The 19,523-nt window shown below is 37.4% G+C and overlaps 2 protein-coding genes across 8 annotated transcripts in view; one reads left to right on the forward strand and one right to left on the reverse strand.

The window, feature by feature from the left end:
• The window catches only part of Shoc2 (SHOC2 leucine rich repeat scaffold protein), a 90,553-nt gene extending 88,076 nt beyond the window's left edge, over nucleotides 1–2,477 (reverse strand). The window contains exon 1 of one of the 2 annotated variants that reach the window (XM_071610919.1): nucleotides 2,231–2,477. The gene's annotated coding sequence lies outside the window, so the exon portion shown is untranslated. Of the gene's footprint in view, nucleotides 1–1,586; nucleotides 1,673–2,230 lie in introns of those variants that run through there. The other variant, XM_027930212.2, reaches the window with a different exon arrangement.
• Bbip1 (BBSome interacting protein 1) overlaps nucleotides 1,892–19,523 on the forward strand; it is a 104,615-nt gene continuing 86,983 nt past the window's right edge. For 2 of the 6 annotated variants that reach the window (XM_071610923.1, XM_071610922.1), the window contains exons 1-3: nucleotides 1,892–2,113; nucleotides 3,040–3,129; nucleotides 17,712–17,789. In XM_071610923.1, coding sequence (XP_071467024.1) covers nucleotides 2,062–2,113; nucleotides 3,040–3,129; nucleotides 17,712–17,789 — 220 coding nt within the window. In that variant the 5' untranslated portion in view covers nucleotides 1,892–2,061. Of the gene's footprint in view, nucleotides 2,114–3,039; nucleotides 3,130–17,711; nucleotides 17,790–18,473; nucleotides 18,801–19,523 lie in introns of those variants that run through there. The other 4 variants (XM_071610925.1, XM_071610926.1, XM_071610921.1 and 1 more) reach the window with 3 other exon arrangements.

Raw genomic sequence — 19,523 nt, forward strand, 5'->3', positions numbered from 1 at the left:
AGTCTAAGTTCCAAACGTTGAGAAGTCATTTATGTACCTCACTCCTAAAAACTATCATTGTCACATAGGAGGGAGGGGGGGATTTACATTTGAAAAAAAAAAAAATCAAATTTTAAGTGTAAACTTACTGAATGTTACAAATCATAAATAGTTAAGTCTCTTCAAATATATAGTAACAAATAGTTATAAGTGCATGGAGAGGTAAAGGTGGAGATTAATACCCTAATGAACTGAGGCCTTTAAGAAATGAAAACTATTTGTCAGTGTTGATGACAGACCAAAAAAAAAAAAAGAAAAGAAAAGAAAAGAAAAAAAAAATCACTTGGTTACAGAAGTATACTCTGAGGGATTACTGTATCAGAAGCTGTTTTTCAGAATCCTAGAGTAGATAGCAGACTGCTCTAATGAAGAGTACAAAATTACACAGGTGTAAACTTAAGAGACTTGATAGTTATGCTGGAGACAATAGTCCACATCTGCAACCTAATTTGGTTTCAGCATCCCTAGAGACTTTGAAAATATTTTGGGGGGTAGGTAGGTTGCAAAACGGTGCTTCCTCTTTTATTCACAACACCCCCATGATGATACACACTAACAGTCAAGAAAATCAAATCACCAACTGTAAGAGCTGAATCAAAAACACACAAAGCACCATCTTTCCAACTCCCGATTCATTCCACCTGTTTGTAAACCCATACTTCCACAATTAACAAAACCCTCTGATGATAAAGGAGCCAAATTAATGCTTTGGAGTCATTATTCTTTTACCTAAGCATGGGGGAGGGGCTGATACAAAACAATGGATACGGAGGGGCTGGGGGGGAAAATGATTTTGCCCTGAAGCCTCTGGCGTTAAGAGCTAGGAACGGGGGCGGAGGCTGGGGGCTGGAGAGTTTGACTACTTTCCTCTCCCCCGAAAAGCTATCACGGAGAGATTGCCATCAGGCACGTTTAACAAGGCGGTTTCGGAGGCTACCGCTGGCTTCACCTGGCAACACACCCAAACCCTATTCACCACTCTTCACCGAAGGGTCTTCAAGAGAGGAGAGCGCAAGAGCGCCTTGGGCTTTGGGGAGGGGGCGAGGAGAGCCCCCCCCCCCCCCCCGTATCCCCACCACTACACCCAGGCCCCAGCCAGCCATTTACAAGACTCCAGACGCCCGCAGCCAGGGCCCGGTAGCCCAGGGAGCTCAGCGGAGCAGGACGGTCCGCTGGGCGCCCCCGGCCCGCGCCCTCGCGCCGTCTCGCCCTCGCCTTGGCGCTGTCCCGGCCGTCCTCGTCGCCGCAGGCCGGGCCGGGGCATTGTCAGAGCCCACCCTCTCGCTCCCGTCCCCTGTCTGCTGGCTCTGAACGCGAGCCGGCTCCAGGGGCCCAGCACTCTCGGCGACAGCATCCAGGAAGGCGGCGGCGGCGGCGCCTCCCAGGGCCCCGTCCCCTCGGGCCTCGCCCCGGCCGCGCCGGCTAGCGCCTGTCAGGACGCGCGGGGCTACCCCCTACCGACAGCCAGCCCGACCGCCCGACGGACAGGAAGGCAGGCAGGAAGAACCGACCAACAGACACCCTCCTCCTCGTCGGCCCCGGGTTACCGTCAGGAGCCCGGACTCCGCCATCCTCCTCACTCGGTTCCTTCCTCCCTCCTCCTCCTCCTCTTTAGGAGCGACGCTGCCCAACCGCCGCCCCCCGCCTGCCCCTCCCCCACTCGCCCCGCCCCTCCACACACTCTTGCTCCGTCCGCCCCGCCCCACCCCTCCGGCGCGGGCCCGTCACTCGCTAGGGAAGAAAAATAGGCGGAGCCAGGACCGTTGCAACTCCCCAATGAGAGTGAGGCATTGGCGCCAGCTTCCCTCTCTCCGCCCTTTTCCTTTGCTCCACAGCTATACGCCGTCTCCCGCCCACTGGGCGCCGCTGGCTAGTCGAGCCACTGAGTAAGCCTCCGGCAGGGTAGAAAGACGACTCCTAACCGGAAGTTACTGTTGAAGCTAAGGTAGCCATAGTTGACAATGGCAGCAGAAGTTTCCTGGCTTCCGGTCTCCAATATGACGTAGATTTTTCCTTCGCCTAATGTCACCGTTACCCCGGGCAACAGCTGAACGGTCTGGGAAGGGATGCTTCTGTAAGTAGGCCCAAAGACGGACCCTAAGTGACCAGACAATGTTAGACAAGTAAATTTATACTCAAGACTGCATTTAGTTTCCTTGCCCTTATTTTGCTGAGACGTCCGGTCACTTACCTAGGTGGACAACAGTTTGGGGCTCCGAAAATCCCTCTCCTGTCCGGAAGTTGCATTTAGCACTTCCCAGTAGAGTCATGGCAGAGGGGTGGGAATAGTTTCCACCGCCCAACGCCGCGAGGAGTGCCTATTCTTGGCAGGAATTGCAAGGCGAGGTGAGAGTCCCCAGGCCCCACCCACAGGGATGGCTGAGGTCGACGGTCCCTGGGACATTGGAACACTGAGAAGGTAAGCGGGTGTCGGGGCCACTTCCGCTGGAAGAAGGTTTTCTTTCCGGCTGGCTCGGCAGTCCGCCCTCCCTCCGCCCCTCTGAGGTTCCCTTTGGGGCCCGACCGCTCGACAGATCGCCTAATCCTAGCTCAAGTTGCCCGGCCGGAGGGCCCCAACCGGGTTAGAGCGCGGACTGTACAGCGGAGCTGGGGTGTGGGGACGGCTGGAACAAATTGGAACTCCTGACCACGCCCCCTCTTTTCTATTAAGTATGGTAATTCTATTCCCTCATCTTTGGAGAATGGAGAATTCGGGAGCTGAGGAAGTCATTTTCCACTCCCAGCTGTAAAAAAGATGATTTCCCCAGCACCACGGCAAGACTTCTAAGTCTTATTTCCTCGTCCCTTGTCCCCTTCTAATTTTACTTTCTTTTTCTTGTCTCTTGTTTCTTTGTAAGCTTTAACTGAAGTTCTGGATAAAGATATGCTGCCCTAATCCTGTGAGTTTACTATATGTTAAACAACTTAATGCTCGTGAATATTCGTAAAATTATCCTATGACTTTTAAAACAAGGCTAATCTTGACATTATATTATGTAGTTCCTTCCGTAGGCTTCAGTCAAGAACTCCGACATCTTGATATTACCAGATTGAATGCTGTAACAGCAAGAAAACGACCAGAACTTTCAGGTAAATTGAAAATTGATTGTATCTAGCTAGTCCACAACGAGTGCAAATCTGCCCTCTTTTACCTCATTTCTCCCTCCTTAGTACTCATGCTTCAGCCACAATGAACTAATCATGTTTCTTTTGAGGTTAATTATTGTTGTAGCAATGACCTTTTGGATTGAGCATCCATGATTCTATTATCCTTAGAGATGTGTTTCCAGATTCTTCCCAACAGGAAGTAATTTTCTTTGAACTTATCTAAGCACTTTTTGTACATCTTTATGCCCATCACTGTTTTTAACTTCACTACCATGTGTTACCTAAATAGAATGGTTTTGTCAGATTCATCAGCCTATTATTTCACCCAGCAGATACTACTTTGATACTTAGAAAATGATTGGATATGTTGGATGTCTCCAAAATGCCCAAGACACTGCTAACCAAGCTTTCTGTTTTCTCTATTTATTACAAATTCTGCGTAGTCTCTGTTATTTAACTTACACTTTGGTTTCCCCTTTGAAGTCTTATCAGTATGATTTTTTCCCAAATGTTTTATCATAAAAAAGTGCATACATTTAAAAACTAAAAGAATGTATAATAAACATTCGTATTCCCTTCACTTATTCAGTAATTAATATTTTGACATATTTATTTCATCCCTCCTCAGATACTATTTTATTATTGCTGAACTGTTTGGATCTAAGTTGCAGACATTTATTTTTAGGTAGGCACCCCTAAGATTTCCGACAAGTAGTAGTTATCCTTCAAAATACAATGTCATTATTACAGCTAAGGAAACTAATAATTCTGTAATATTTAAAATGTAATGTGTGCAAATTTCCCCAATTGATGCAATATTTTTTATACCTTCTCTTCATCTCCTGTCTCCTAAAATCAGAATCCAGTAAAGATTTGTGCATTGTATTTGGTTATTAGCACTCTTTAATCTTAATTTAGAACTGACCCCCATGCTTCTTCTCCCTGAGAATAATAATATTTTTAAGTGTTTGAGCCAAAGTGGTTTGTTGGGTTTTGTTTGTTTGTTTGTTTTTAAAGACGTCTCTTTTTTTGTTATTTCTTAATAACAAAATTAACCCAGAGGCTTAAGTTTAACATTTTTTGCAGGAATACCAGACAGTATTCATATTTTTCCAATCATGATTAAACTTTCTCAGCTGTACTACATATACCATTGTTGTTAGTTGCTGTTAAATCCATCCTACTTAGCACATAAAGAATTTGGCATTTAATCCTCCTGTGTATGAATAAGTTAGTGATTTCAGCTGGCAACCTAGACTGCCTACATTTAATAAAAGTTGCTGCTACTTTGCCTCTACTTGGAGCTGATGTATTGTAATCTGCAGCAAAGTGTACTGATGTCAGCATAGTTTCATGAGTTTCAACTTCTGGCAGACTACTGTTGAAAGATGTGTGGGCCCTGTAATTCAAATACAGATGAATCTTGATGTTATCAATGCAGATACCAAAGCAACTGTTGCCCATCTGGCCATGATCCAATTTAGGCAATATTATTTTTCCTCCTGAAAAATTCTCTTGCAAGTTTTAATTGGTCCTAGTGTTTTTTGTGATAGCTTTTGGTACCATTAAGCAGAGCCTATTAAAAATTGCAACATCAAGATTATACTTAACACTTGGTTCATTAGGAACATTCTATCCAATGGAGAGTGTGTTATTAGTGGAATTTACTTCATAATCATAAGAAGAGAACTCCCATGACTGTCAGGTTTCTTTTCTGAATACAAGTCTACCCTAGACTTGTATTTCATCTTGAAAGATGAGTGAAAGGAGGAAAGTGCACTAAAGCCCAAGAAAATAGTCTGAGAGGGCAAAATCTGTTAGATTAATATTGAATGTTTTTACCCATCATATTGAAATTTAAAATAATGCACTTGATCAGTTGCTTTCTTAGGTAGAAGGAAATTTGTTCATGTGGGACTATGAAAAATTTTTGTTTTGTTTTTGAGACAGTACTGTTTTGCCTTGGCTGATCTTAAACTCCAGGGCTAAAGCAGTCCTTCTGCCTCAGCTTCCCAAGTAGCTGGGATTACAGGCACTTGCCATCATGCCCAGTTATATAATAAAATTTTAGCTGACTCTGGATTCAAGAAACAGAAAATAATATATCAAACTATAGAGACAATTTAGAATCAGATCTGGGTTTCAGGAACAGGATTATATTCACTGGCTGGGTGACCCTGAACAGTTTATTCATTCTCTTTATTATCTATAAAATAGAGCCTTAAAATCTCTTATATTGTTGAACAGAGTTAATTCAAACATATGTAAAATGCATTAGCTTGGTTTATAGCACATGGAATGTGGTCAGAGTATGATAGTTATTAGTAACTTCTAAAGTAGTCCAATATGGGCATATAGTAGGCATTAAATATTTACTGAGTATATTACTAAATCTAAGATAGTTCTCCAAGTTTAATTATGAAGAATCTAATTAAAAATCAAAGATTCTGATTCAGTAATTCTGATTTCTGGAGAGCTTGAGAAAAATATATATTTTTAATAATAGTCCAAGGGATTTTGATGCAGATGATTTGAGGAGCAGGTTTTGAGAATACGTGTGTACAATTCTCTTTGCTTGCATACTATTGAAATAGCTAACTATTTCAAGTACTAAGCAAATACTTTTTCTAAAGATTAATTGCCAGTATTCTTAAGACTTCTGTCTAGTACTGAATTTTGAAGCCTAGGAGAGGTCATTAGAAAAAGGCATTTTGTATTAAGTAGGATATGTCATTTTCTACTAACTTTATAGTACTGTCTGCTACTGGAGTATACCAGAGCCAAAAGCATCATTCAAATTCTCCCACACCAGTTCCCATTCTGAGGCCTAGACATATTTCAGACACTAGACCCCACACATTTTATTCGCTTGAGTCTGAAAATTAACCAAATTACCATGTTATAACATTTTCTACCAGCAGATTCCAGATAGAAAAGAAAATACTATGGACTCCAACTCTATGACATATGATGTTACTTGGCATCTCCAGATGAACATTATCAATCCATTAAGCACTCTGCTAACGTATGGGCAGTTGCTTGAGGGAGTGTTACTACTTTGCTGAAAAACATGTTCTTTCTGGGCTCCCCCTTTCACCTTTTTCTCAATTTATATCCAAAAATCTGCTATGCTTTTGAAAATTCATTTGTCGGTCAACCTTAAGTCTTGGATAAGACAAAAGAGTTTTTTTGGTTGGGTTGTTTTTTTTAAAAAAAAAAAAAACAGTAAAACATCATCTTTTTCTTAGACACATTTACATCTATAGGTGGCCCATTAAACCAAGATCGTTCTGAAGAAACAATCTATAGGATCAACACACTGTCTTAAAGGGCCAGAAAAAGATACAAACAAACAAACAAACAAAAAACATAATGATAGAGAGGATCCCCAAACCATGGCCGACAGATGGGAACCTTTAAAACAGACCAGATAGGGGAAAAAAAATCTCCTTAAGTTCCCAACTCCCACTTAACCATGACTTCTACACCAGTGATGCCACAGATGTCCCCACAAGGGGACCAGATGCTCTCACAAAGGGGAACCAGAAGTGTAGAATCAAGGGTCTCTGTGTGCACACCGCGGGAGCTTATCAAATGGCCAACATGTCATGACTTTACTGTATTCAGTTTCCTTTTTCCTCAAAGTAGAATGAGGTGGAGCAATCCTTACAGTGCAGGGAAGGAAGGCGGGAGTTCCTCTAAGCAGAAGGGGCTTCGGCAGCTGCTGAGTGTCCCTCAGTCCCTCCCTCTACTTACAGGAAGAGCTTTTCTGGTTCAGTTCAACCCCAGGCATATTCACCCATTTCTTAACTTTACAGTAGTCAGCTCTCAAAAAGTTCACCTTACATCCTCGGCATGGAACTATAGTTGCTTGGAGTGCCAGGCCTGCCTAAGAAAGCTGAGCAGGGGCTGCTCTGGGGTCCCATCTGGTTCGCCAATATTTGTAACCGAAAGTTCGGTCCCTGTCCCCAATGCTAATTTAAATAATGAGTGCATGGTTTTGAGAAAAAGGAAAAAGAAGTTTTATTGCTTTACTAGCAAAGGAGAAACACAGGGGACTCCTGTCCCAAAGTCTGACTCTGACAAAAGTTTTGTTGTTATTATTCCTACCATTCCTGCTTTGCCCATTTACAACATGCACTAAGCAGACTGAATTTTCTTCAAAGGAACTAACAATAAATATTCACAAGAGAAAAATTCCCTTAATGTGCTTTATATAAATAGTATTGCTCCTGGTACCTCCTTTAGATCCCAGAGTATTTTTGTTTCTCAGTGCCCACTAGGCCAGGCACAGTGGTTTGTACCTGTAATCCCAGCTACTTGGAAGGCTAAGTGAGGAGATTTGCTTGAAATGAGGAAGGATTTCAGTACCAACCTGAACAACCGTAGTTAAACACCCCCCAACACCTCAAAAAAAAAAAAAAAGATAATCAGTGCCCACTAAAAATTTAAAAATAAGATAGTTTGGGATATAATATATTGCAGTGGCTCTATATTTTACTGTAGTTGGAAAGTCACATAACTTTAATGTCTAGGCAGGTAAGGTTTAAAAAAGGGAGGGGAGGAGCAGTAGTAAGGACCTACAAATTTGAGAGCACATGCTTACGGAACTGGGATATCACTTTCCAGCCCTAGCACAGTTTTGCTATGCAGGAATGTGAGCTTGGTATTGCCAGATTTGTCAGGTAGAGCTAAAATTTGGATTTTATATGAAATCTGCATATGGTTCAAATAGTTTTAAAACTTCTAACAAGGCAGCAAATCATTTAACTGGATATGACCATAGGTCACCAGCTTATGACATTAGAGTTTCTTACATGAAAACTTGATTTTGCTCTGAGAATCTCAGAATGCTTTTGAGAATCTTTCTTTTTCTCCTCCATATTTCAGGTGCCATTACATCCCTAAGCAACAAATCACTTATCTCCATCAAAAATTCAAGATAAATTCAAAGAATTGAACAGCAAGCTTCTATTCCCTTGATTACAATTTCATATATTTTTATTATTTACTAACCACTTAAAAGACTTCACATTTTTTCAGCATTGAATTATAAAATAGGTTTACTTTATCATATTTTCAAAAATGCTTAAAATTTGGCAGCCCATGCTGCTTTAAATTTAAATAAGTAAAACAGGTTTTTAGAGGGAAAATACCTTTAAATAGATCATGCTGTTTTATACGTAACATGGTGTTTTATAAATATTTCTAGAGTCAGAATGTACCTAAATTAGGAGGCTGGGTTTGTGGCTCAGTGGTAGAGTGCCTGCCTAGCACATGTGAAGCACTGGGTTCAATCCTCAGTACCATATAAAAATAAATAGATAGATAAAAATGTATCATGTCCATCTACAACTAAAAAAAAAAAAAAGAAGAAGGTACCTTAGTAGTAATCTAGAACAAGTCCTTTATTATATGAAAATTAGACCTGGAATAGTAAATGTCATACTGTATTTCTAGGTACTTTTATATCCACTTTTTGCTTGAACCTTGTTATGAGGAAACGAAGCCTCTGATTAGTTAAGAAATGTATTCAATGTCACACAGCTAGTTATCAGTGTGTACCCCATTTAAAGAATAAATATAGAATAGATTGATGGGAGGGGACACTCTGGTGGAAGCCTTTAAGTCATACATTGGATTTTATTCTCATAACTTATTTTAAACACTTGGAACCCTGGAATATTCTGAAGCATTTCATCTCAGACTTGAAAAAATAGGATTTTATACAATTAAGATAAGCTAATGAGTTAAGATAAAATAGTGGGGGAGGGATGACAGTGAAGACCTAATAACAGGTTAGAATTAAGGATGATAACCCATTATTCACCATGGGGCTCCTAATAAAAATCAAGTGGAGTATGGAGACCTAGTGTGACCTATGAGGATACTTTTAAAAACAGATCCACATCCTGTCCTTAACATTTTTAGAAACCAAGACTTGTCTTTGCCATCCACAGTGTTTTTGTTTTAATGTTTCTGTTCCATATATGTGTACTTTGAGTTAACCAGGAATGGAGTTTGGATTTTAGTAATCTTATTCCCTTCTTTTTTCCCCTTGTATGACTACAGCCTACATTTTCCGGATGGTTAGATGAAAAAACAGGGTGTAATCTAAAGCTGATAGTCCTATTCAGCTATTTAACACATGATCTTGGTCTAATCAGTACACTCTCATGTGAGCTATGACACAAGCTCTCATGTAATCTGATAGAACATGATGAAGAGAAACACAAAACATAAGCTTTTAAAGTGCTGCATATTAAAATAAAAATTGAGATTTGAAAGTTCCAATTGTATATTCTTTTAAAAGTAATATTTAGGGATAAGGATATTTACTCAGTGATAAGAGCACTCACTTACCATGCATGAGGCCCTGGGTTTGATTCCTAGCACTGCCACCACCACCACCACCACCACCACCCCTATAAAAAAAGAAACTTAATGCTATAAACAACATCCATAGTCAAAAAGCAGTTTTTGCTCCTAAGAGATTGCTTTCAGGGTGATATCAAACATGACAACTGGAATGCAAAATCCACAAAATAAGAAGAGATAAAGAAAAAAAACAGTTTATTAGACGTATACATTGGTCTGGTTGTTGCACTCACAAAGGAAAAACAAAGTTCTTTTAGTCAATATGCTGCACTTATTTTTTTTTAATCTACATCATTCCTAAGATTTACTATTTGACACACATAGTTTATTTTCATCCTCCTTTGTAAAGGTCATTAATAGCTTTATAATTGTCCATTCCAGAAGATATGTTACTTCAAAATTCATTTGTTTCTATTCATCATCTACTCTCCTGTTATCTTTCTAACTTCTTAAATGTTGGTTTTCCTTTGGTGGGTCTCCACACTAAAGTACTTGGGGTCTCTAGGTCATTCTTCCAGATCCAATATAGAAAGAACTGAAAAGGAATTAAACTTTGGAGTAAGGCAGATACACGTTCAAAGTCCGTTTCTCTACTTGCCAAGTATGTGATATTGGACAAGATAATTTTTCTTAGGCCTTAATCTGTTAAATGTAATAATTTATGTATATATAAGGAGGGATACTCTGAGAGGCAGGTGGGAGCATGGGTTATTCAATTCTAAAACCACCTTTTAGGCAATGAGAGCTATTCTAAGATTACTATAGAATGTCCCTTAAAATGTCCTACAGGGTTAAGTACATGACTTTCACAAACACTGTGCCATTATGGCTATTCTTAAGGAAACTAAAATTTAAGAGCCACTAAGCAAGACTGAAGGGAAAAACCTAAGGTAAATGGTGAATACATTTTAGGACAATATGCCTGTAGAGAGAATGGGTAGAAAATTCTAAAGTGCTCCTGCTTACCTGAAGATTTTTCTTTATTCTATTTTAGTGATAAGCCTCCATAACGTATACATGTTAATAGATATTTTTTTCTGAGAATCTAATCTTATGACAACATTGTAGTGATACAAATACAGTAAGAATTGCTGGCATTCATTGAGCTCCCATCAAATGCCACAGACTAATGTAGTGGCTTTATATGAATTATATCCTCAGTACACTAACTTTCTCAAGTTGATGCCATTACAAGCTTTTATTTTACAAATAACATTGAGACATAAAGTTAACTGACTAATCTGACTTTGGATACTTTTCTCAACTGTTACACTATACTCTTGTCTCTCTTTTCCACTAACCCCACCATCTTTTTCCATTCTTGGGTGATTAAGTCTACTTGTATAGCTGACTACTGTGTCATTGATTCTGAACCTCAAATTTTTACCTTCAAATTAGACTTCCACACTTGGTGAGTCTGAACTTAATTCATGGTATTCATCTTCTCCCCTGTATTCTCAACTCGAGTTAATATCTGCGCTGTCCACTAGCTCATCTCAGTCATCCTTGATCATTTCCTTATCACCCAAAAGGGAAAGAAGGGGTTGGTGGGTGGCAAAGTGGAGGACATTTGAATCTCAACTTGTACCTTTCTTCCATCTTCTCTTTTTTTTTTTTTTTCCCCCCAAACCAGAACCATTGCTTTATTTGGGAACTTATTAGACAGGCAAATTGGAAACTCTGGGTGTGGAGCCCGATATTGGATATTTTTTTTTAATTTTTTATTGTTGGTTGTTCAAAACATTACATAGTTCTTGATATATCTCTTTTTAATGTTATCAGATTTAGTTCAAAAATTCATCATCTTATCTAAATAGGAAAACAGCTTCCTTACTGATCTCCTTGCCTGTACTGTCTCTTGTGAGTTTTCATTTATTTTGTCTAGAATATGTCTCCCAAAAGTGAATCATGTCACAGACCACTTAGAGCAATCCAATTAGCTCTCTCCATCTATAGGATATAAAGTCCAAATTCAAAGGCATAGTGTTAAAGGCCTCCATTTAGCCCATCACAGTACCTGATGCTCATTATATGCACACTGGACTCTATATAGACATTTCCTTAGAACTTTGCCTAGAACACTCTCACCTTGTTACATATCCCCATCTTACCTAGTATACTCTCACTCTGATACTAGCTCTAATGTCACAGTAATTCTTCAGAGACCATTTATTGTCCCCTAAACTGGGCTAAGTATTCTGTTATTGTTTGACTTTGTATTTTTGAGTGGGGTCTTGCTATGTTGTCCAGACTGGCGTAGAACTCAAGATCCTTCTGCCTCAGGTTTCTGAATATCTCGGATTATGGGCATACTTTTATTAAAGCATATTGTCTTCATCTACAGATTTTTTTTTTCATGTTTATTTTTCCCCAACTAGCCTACCCCTCAAGGAGAGGAACTAGTTCTTATTCACTGTCTCCCTTATCTAGCTCTGTAGTAGGTACTTTAATGACAGTGTTTATTGATAGAGAAAAATCTGTTTGGATAGGCACTTAAAGACCCAAATTCCTTTTCTTACGTTACATTTATTATTTTTCTACTCTGAAAGAATAATTCCCTTGTCAACTAACCAGCATCCTTTATTATTTCCAGTCTTTACTATCCACTGTTCAATTTCAAATAGAATACAAGGTACAACATTAATTGTAGTCCAAAAACTTATCAATTTGTGACCACTTTAGAGATCCATACTTTCTTGAACAAAGGACTACAGACTGTTCTTTCCAAATAGGTAATGGGTATAAAAGTAAGAGCTTAATGAAAGATTCTGTTTAAAGGTCATCTCTCCTATTGGTCCACAAGATTCAAATCCAAGACATAAGAGCAAACTTAATCATAACAAATTATAAATCTTTATTTTCACAGCCTGAAAGGTCCTATTATTATTGATTACTTTTGTTTTTATGAAGATGGTTGCCTAATGATAATCTATTGTGTGTAATACTCTGGGATCTATTCTTATCTTTAAAATATTTCAGTGGCTTTTCTTATTTCCTTTAAAATCAATTCAGTTATGATTTGGTTTTCCAGACTGGTTGAAAATAACTTTTTTTATCATCACTCCCCTCCACTTCCATAATACACCCTGGGGTTTGAGTTGTTCCTCTTTGTCTCTTTGCAGCATCTGTTACCTGCATCTGAAATTGCTCTCTTAATCATCTCTGCCCTTCACAGTTGCTCCAAATTTTTGTTCACATGGCATTTTTACATAGATTTCTAAGTGTAGAACTTTTATATTAACATTGCATTATGGCTGTTTATGTGCCTATTTCTTCTCCCTTGCCCTGGTTCTAGGATTCTCAAACCTAGAGATTATGCCTTAGTCTGACTGGACTTAATTTCAATATAAAATGTATTGCCATATAAATACTTAAATTTTGTTCTTAACCTTTTATTAATAAGAGATGTTAATGTAAGAATATAGAAATAAAGCTCAAAAATAAGCATTAGTTAACATTTTGGCCCGAAAGACTTGAATATACTTGAATCTCAAAACTCCCCACTTAAGAAATTCCTTGTGATATGAGACAAGAATAGTTGTAATTCTTGCCAAATCCCCCAAAACTATGCAAAAAAGATTTTCTCCTAAGAAATTTAAATGATTCCTTTAAATGCAAGTTTTGTCCAAGGTGGTCTAAATTTTTCACTTAGTAGTCTTGTGTTGATCTTTAAAATAAATTATATTCAGAATGTGGCCTGTACTAATTTCAAAATTAGTTATTTGTGAACAGTGGCATTCTTCTTAAATTTGCTTAGTCCATTGCATCATATTAGACATACCACATTTAAAATGACATTACAAAGTATGTTCTAATGAATTTTGGTCCCATAAAAGAACTTTCAAAAGATTCCAGGATCAAATAAGTTTTAGAAATGATACAAAATGATATTCAGTGCTCCAATTGGAGATTAATCACAATAATTTCTACAAAGTCCTGCTGTTAAAAAAAAAAAAAAGAGGGTTTTTTTCCCCCTTCCCAAGTCTCTCAAATTTACGAACTATGAAATCTCAGAAATGTCCATTAACATCTCTAAGAACTTGGGTGATTTATTGTATAGATCAGCAATATTTATAGCAGGGTTCACAAAACCTTCAAGATATCTGAAGAGGGGAATGGAGGTAAGCAAGGTTAAGGGTAATCAATTTCCAGATCCTAAACTTCCATGTTTATTTGGTCTTTGCTGACACTGAATTCCCTGATAAAATGGGCCTGTGCATAAACCCACATGCTTAATCTTATTTCTCATCTCCCCTTTCACAATCATCAAAGATGTTAGCAGGGAAAGGTTTCTTTCTAATCCTATGTAGAAATTTTTCTATGATGAAATGCTCCAGGGGGTAAAAATCTATTAGGAGCCAAATAGACCAAAGTGAACATTATAACTCTAGTAATACAAACGAAGAGCCAGGTTCTATTCTAAATTTATAAACATTTCTTGCAACAAAGAAGAGTAATTAAAATATCAAGCAAGAAACCATTACATTAAAGTTGAAATGGAAAAAGATCTGGGAAGAAAAAGAATAATATAAAATTTCTGATTTAAAAAAGCTTCATTTTTTAAATTAATGGTAGCTATTATGTTGAATATTTTTGACATGTTTTTAAATATGCTAAAAAATATATCCTTATAATTATTTAAGCTCATGATAAAAATTTTATGTCAGTTTAGAAATATTTAAAATGATAGTTTTTCAAAATTTCTTTAGGAGTATGCAATAGAAAATTTGAGGACCATTGTTGGGCACAGTGGCCCATGCCTATAATCCCAGCAACTCAGAGGCTAAGGCAGGAGGATTGCAAGTTCAATGCCATCCTGAGCAACTTAGCAAGATGCTGTCTCAAAAATTTAAAAAAGGTGGGGGGGCTAGAAGTATAGCTCAGTGATAGACTGTCCCCGAGTTCAATCCCCAGTACCACAAAGAACAAACTTTTAAAAAAAGAACTATTGGTGTATCTTCTCAAAAGTTCAGGATACTTTCATGATTTAGACTAATACAAAAAAAAAAAAAAAATTACTGGAAATTTTTAAGCTTTCCAGATGTATGATTGATTTTGAAGTAGTTATCCTTCTTAGACATGTCTTCCAGATCTCCTAAAACAGCAAAATATTTCATGACAAACATTTGGTTTTCCTTCAAGTTTTTCTGAAGGTTTTAGACATCCAGCTTAGTTAGCTAGATAGGTTGGCATAACTTTTGCAATGCATGAGCCATCAGAACTATTATCTCTAGGAGAAATAACAAACTTTTAAAGTTTGGGAGGAAAGAAAGAAGGTGATGAGTTAACCCTGCTTTTTTTGTAAGCATTAACGTAAGAACAGTTTTACTTCTGCAATTTAATATGTTTTTTTTTTCTTAGAAGGGGCCTTGACAATCTGCATCATTTTTTACTTTGCCATGGCATAGTTTTCCATTCTACAGATATTTCATAATTTATTTAACCTTTGACCTAATAGTGAACATGTAGGCTCATCTGTTGCTCAGCATTTTGCTATTCAATGTAATGCTTTAATGAACATGCTTATTATCTTTATACACTTGTGTTATTGTTTTTTTTTGGGGGGGGGGGCTGATTACTAGGAGTAGAAAGTTTGGGTCAGAAAATTTGTTTACTTTTAGTAGATACACAAAATATCCCTCTAAAAATATTGCTATTACAGAATTCTCTCTCCCCATACTTTCTCTTGATGTGTGGATACTGTCAGACTTTTTACATTTTGCAGTTTCACAACACAACACATGCCTATAGTCCAACCCACAAAAACAGTCTTTGCTTAAGAGTCACCTTAATGAGACCATTAATTTTCCTATTGAAATAACCTCCTCCACTATATCTGAATCCCTTTAAAATATTTTGTTTTTCAATAGCAGTTACAGTTACATAGTATTCTTTTGCTTCTCTTACCTTACTCCAGGCTGTAAGTTCCAAAAGAGCAAAAGCTTTTGCTTTTTTGTTTTGTTCACTGATTAACAAAACATGTGCCTGGCACATGGTAGGCACTCATTTATTGAATTGAATGACCATTGTAGTTGTATGATACACATAATTTCAGCCATCACTGTGATATTTCTCTTTGATCATGTGTCCCTGGTTTTATATACATCTCACATAACCACTCCTCTCTGAGGAGCAGCCACAATTCCTTCAAACATACTATACCAGAGAAAACACCTATGTTTGGCTAATAGCAGACCACCTGGGAGAAGGAAATAAATGCCTTTTCCTATTCTGGACTCCAAGAGCAGTAAATTATCAAAATAGTACAGCCCAGCCAGTGCTAGCCATCCAACTACCATCTTGCTTATTTTAGCCCTTCCCATCCTGCTTCTCTCCTGCCAATGCCTAAGGGGGTCTAGGGAAAAGATTCATCCCTAGTAGAAACCACTTAGGCAAGTGATGGCACTGGATCTTCCCCACACCAGTCCCAACCCACTCCCTGCCAGTCCTTTGGCCCACACCCTTTCCATTAACAATGGCATCTTAGTCAAACCAAGCACTGAGGTTTGGTAGAGCACCAAGTTTCATTGTTTTTTCTTCAGGCCAGATTTTAGATGTGAAAGAGGCATAGAAAACAGGGTAATTTAATTATGAGTTGGAGTTGCTCACTACATGAAACAATTAAGATTTTAAGTATTTTTTTTTTTTTTACCATTTTAGTATTTTGGTGACAAATATAAAAACATTTAGCTGGTATTTACTTCACCTTTATAAATATCTGTAATATATCCTTTTTAGTGGCAGATCATGTCAGATTTGTACTAAATAAGGGCCTAATATTTTCATTGTGATATCTTTACTGAAAAGTTTAGGTATTGTTTTTGATAGCTGTATTCAAAGCTGATCAGGAGTCTTCAGTGTTATTAACTTTCAGCCTAACATGGACAAAAAAAGGTAGTGACCATTAGGTAATACTGAAAGGCCTAAGTAATAAGAAAATTAATATAGAATTGTACATCCTAAGGAAATTGCATACTTACCTCATAAAATGAGTTGGTTTATTCCAGGCTTAGGCCCATTTCCCACTTCATCTTCTCTCCCCAACAACAGTATAAAGTTTGATGAAAAATTTCATGAAAGCAAATAGAGGCTCCTCAGGAACTTAAAGACATTTCAGAATAATTATTTGAACAAGAGATGGGAAGAAACTTGGAGGATGGAGAGTAGGAAGCTTTTATTAGGCACGTCAAAGTAGTGGAGTGGGAATGACAAAAGACCAGAAGCAGTTCACTTGATTATAATTTACAGTGGGTGGAAAAGACGGGCATCAAGCCAGCATCACCACTTCATAAATAATAAATCTTTCTCCTGTAGTGGTGATGTTATGAAAGATGTATGGTAAGATTGCATCAGTATGGTGAAACATCACTAAAAGGGTGGGACTGTCTGGAAAAGCATCTGTATTTGGAAAGGGATCTTTCTACAACTTGTCCAGAACACCTTGAATATAAGCTAGGATGTAACATTTGGAGCAAATGTTATTGGCCACACTTGGCATGCATGCTGGATATTCATAACTATATTCAGGCTGGTCCTTGAGTCATGTAGTATGCCTATATTAGAAGAGTAAACTGAACACTCACTTCTGTTTAGAAGCCAAATTACTGTGTTGCTCCCTTAAAAGATTGTACCTGTGTATGCAGTAACATCCTTAGGATGCTTTTCATTTGTAGAAGGTTTAGAAGTAGAAACCAGCTGTTAACTACTAGGAAAAGTGGCAATGTTAGGAAATGTTCACCTACTACTTCCTTTCCTACCTACCTGCCTGATTCATGTATCTTTCCATTACTAGTAATGTTTTTTTGTATCTTTCTCCATCCAGGGAAAGACTATCATTAAATCAAGATGGCTGCATGTAAATGTCTTTTCCTCAGCTGTTTATTAATCATCTTAATCTAAAAAACAAAGCTCTACCAATATTTCCCTACCAAGGGAAAATTTCAAATATTCAGCCTTCCAATTAACACCACCACTGACTAATAAAAACTGACAAGACCTAGACGCTTCTATAAACTAACCTTGTTTGAATGAAAAGAACCACAGAAAATAGAGACATTATGCAAGGATAGGGAAGTCCACATTCTACAGAAATTGTGATTTTACTCTTTAAACTAAAATAGAAATGCCTCAAGTAATATACTGGAATATATTTTTGAATACTATTAATAATTGATTTCTCATTGAAGGAAAAAAACGTACTGTATCCAACAATTCAAATATGGCCGAACTGAAGTCAATGTTCCGGGAAGTTCTTCCAAAACAAGGTATCTGCGTCAGTTACTTAGGTCATTATTATAGAGAACTAGAAAGTGATAGTCATTGTCACATAGCAGTGTTAATATTCTAAACACCTACCAATTATTGTGTTCTTTATATCTCATTTACTATCCCCTTTACTGTATACTCTGAGTAGGTTGTACAGGAATTCACTTTTCCCAGTAAAAGAAAAAAAAAATGAAGCAGATTCTTATACTTAGAAATATGAAATTTTTCAGTGGAAGTAATAACTTAATGGAATTCACATAAGTAAGGTCTGCAAGTGGGGGGAAAAAACCTAAATCAAGCAATAGTAAGAAAAGTTTAAGGCTGAAGTTAAAAATGCAGCAATTTGAATATTTAAATTAATATCATACTTTGGTACATTTTTGTTCATTGTGTATATTCTCCCAAATTGTATTTCAAATTAAACATCTGACACAAAAAGGTATGTTTTATGGTAACTTAGAACCTTGCATACAAAGTTCAAAACTTGTCTTCCTTCACACACCAATATTAAGAAATGGTACTTATAGAATAGACTTATCTTTCTGGTTACAAGCAAAACACAGTCTAAGATTAGGGGTTTTTCAGTGACAGGTTTTTAGATCTTTATTCTAGCTGCTAATCCAAACCACCTAACACCTGGATTATCTTCCTCAAAATTAATTCTTATTTCTTGTTAAATTTAGGGCAGTTGTCTGTGGAAGATGTAACCACAATGGTGCTGTGTAAACCCAAACTTTTACCCTTAAAATCTCTGACTCTGGAAAAACTGGAAAAAATGCAGCAAGCAGCACAAGATACAATTCACCAACAAGAAATGGCAGAAAAAGAACACAGCAGCAAATAACCCATTGATGAAAACTTATCATAGGGAACCACCCTACCTTGCCTACTTACCTACCACTTAATAACTAGAAAATATTTCTGTATCTGTATGCTGAAAGTGGTATTTAATAAAACTGGTAACATTCATGTTCATATAAATGAAAATAAAATCCCCAAGACTGATAAAACTTGTGAATTTAAATAGTGATTTCTATTTGACCACAGTTAAAACTTTGAATTTTCTTTTACTTGTTTTTAGAATTGCAAATTGTTCTTCATTCCTACTGCTATCAGTTTTTTAATTATTGACACAAGTGACTGATTTTTAACTTTTATATACAAAAGATCTTTACATGTTTATTAAATACCGGAATTTGAAGATACCTTCTAATCTCAAAAGTATTTATTTGGGGCTTACACATCACCTAATTTAAAAATTTTTAACCAATTGTGTGTACCATATCATGTTTAATACTATCTTTCCTGACCAGAATGACCCTACCATAACCAAACTGGTTTCTTCACCTATTCTATAATCAGCTAGGCTTTTAATTATACTAATTTTAAGGACTAAAGAATTACATTACTACCTTTATCGTCCAGCTATCAAACCCAATTAAAAGCCTGAAATTGCTTATGACTATATAAGTCTGAGAAATATAGGCTTGAAAGACATGAGGTAAAAAGCTGTACCTAAAACTGTTAATATGTTGCTAAGAATAGTCTTTGTAAATTATTACTAAAAAAAAATCCTTGGTTTGCTGCAGTCGATAGGCAGTTTAAATTATTGTAGACATTGAGGCCTTGTTGAGCAATTACGCTCTGTGAAACAGAAATATGATCATTCTTTAGATAATTATTTATTGGCAGCTAGGTTTTTTTTTTCCCCCAAACCATCGGTAAATGTAAAG

The sequence above is a fragment of the Marmota flaviventris genome, chromosome 4 (genome assembly GCF_047511675.1).
Source record: "Marmota flaviventris isolate mMarFla1 chromosome 4, mMarFla1.hap1, whole genome shotgun sequence".
In the NCBI taxonomy this organism is placed as follows: domain Eukaryota; kingdom Metazoa; phylum Chordata; class Mammalia; order Rodentia; family Sciuridae; genus Marmota; species Marmota flaviventris.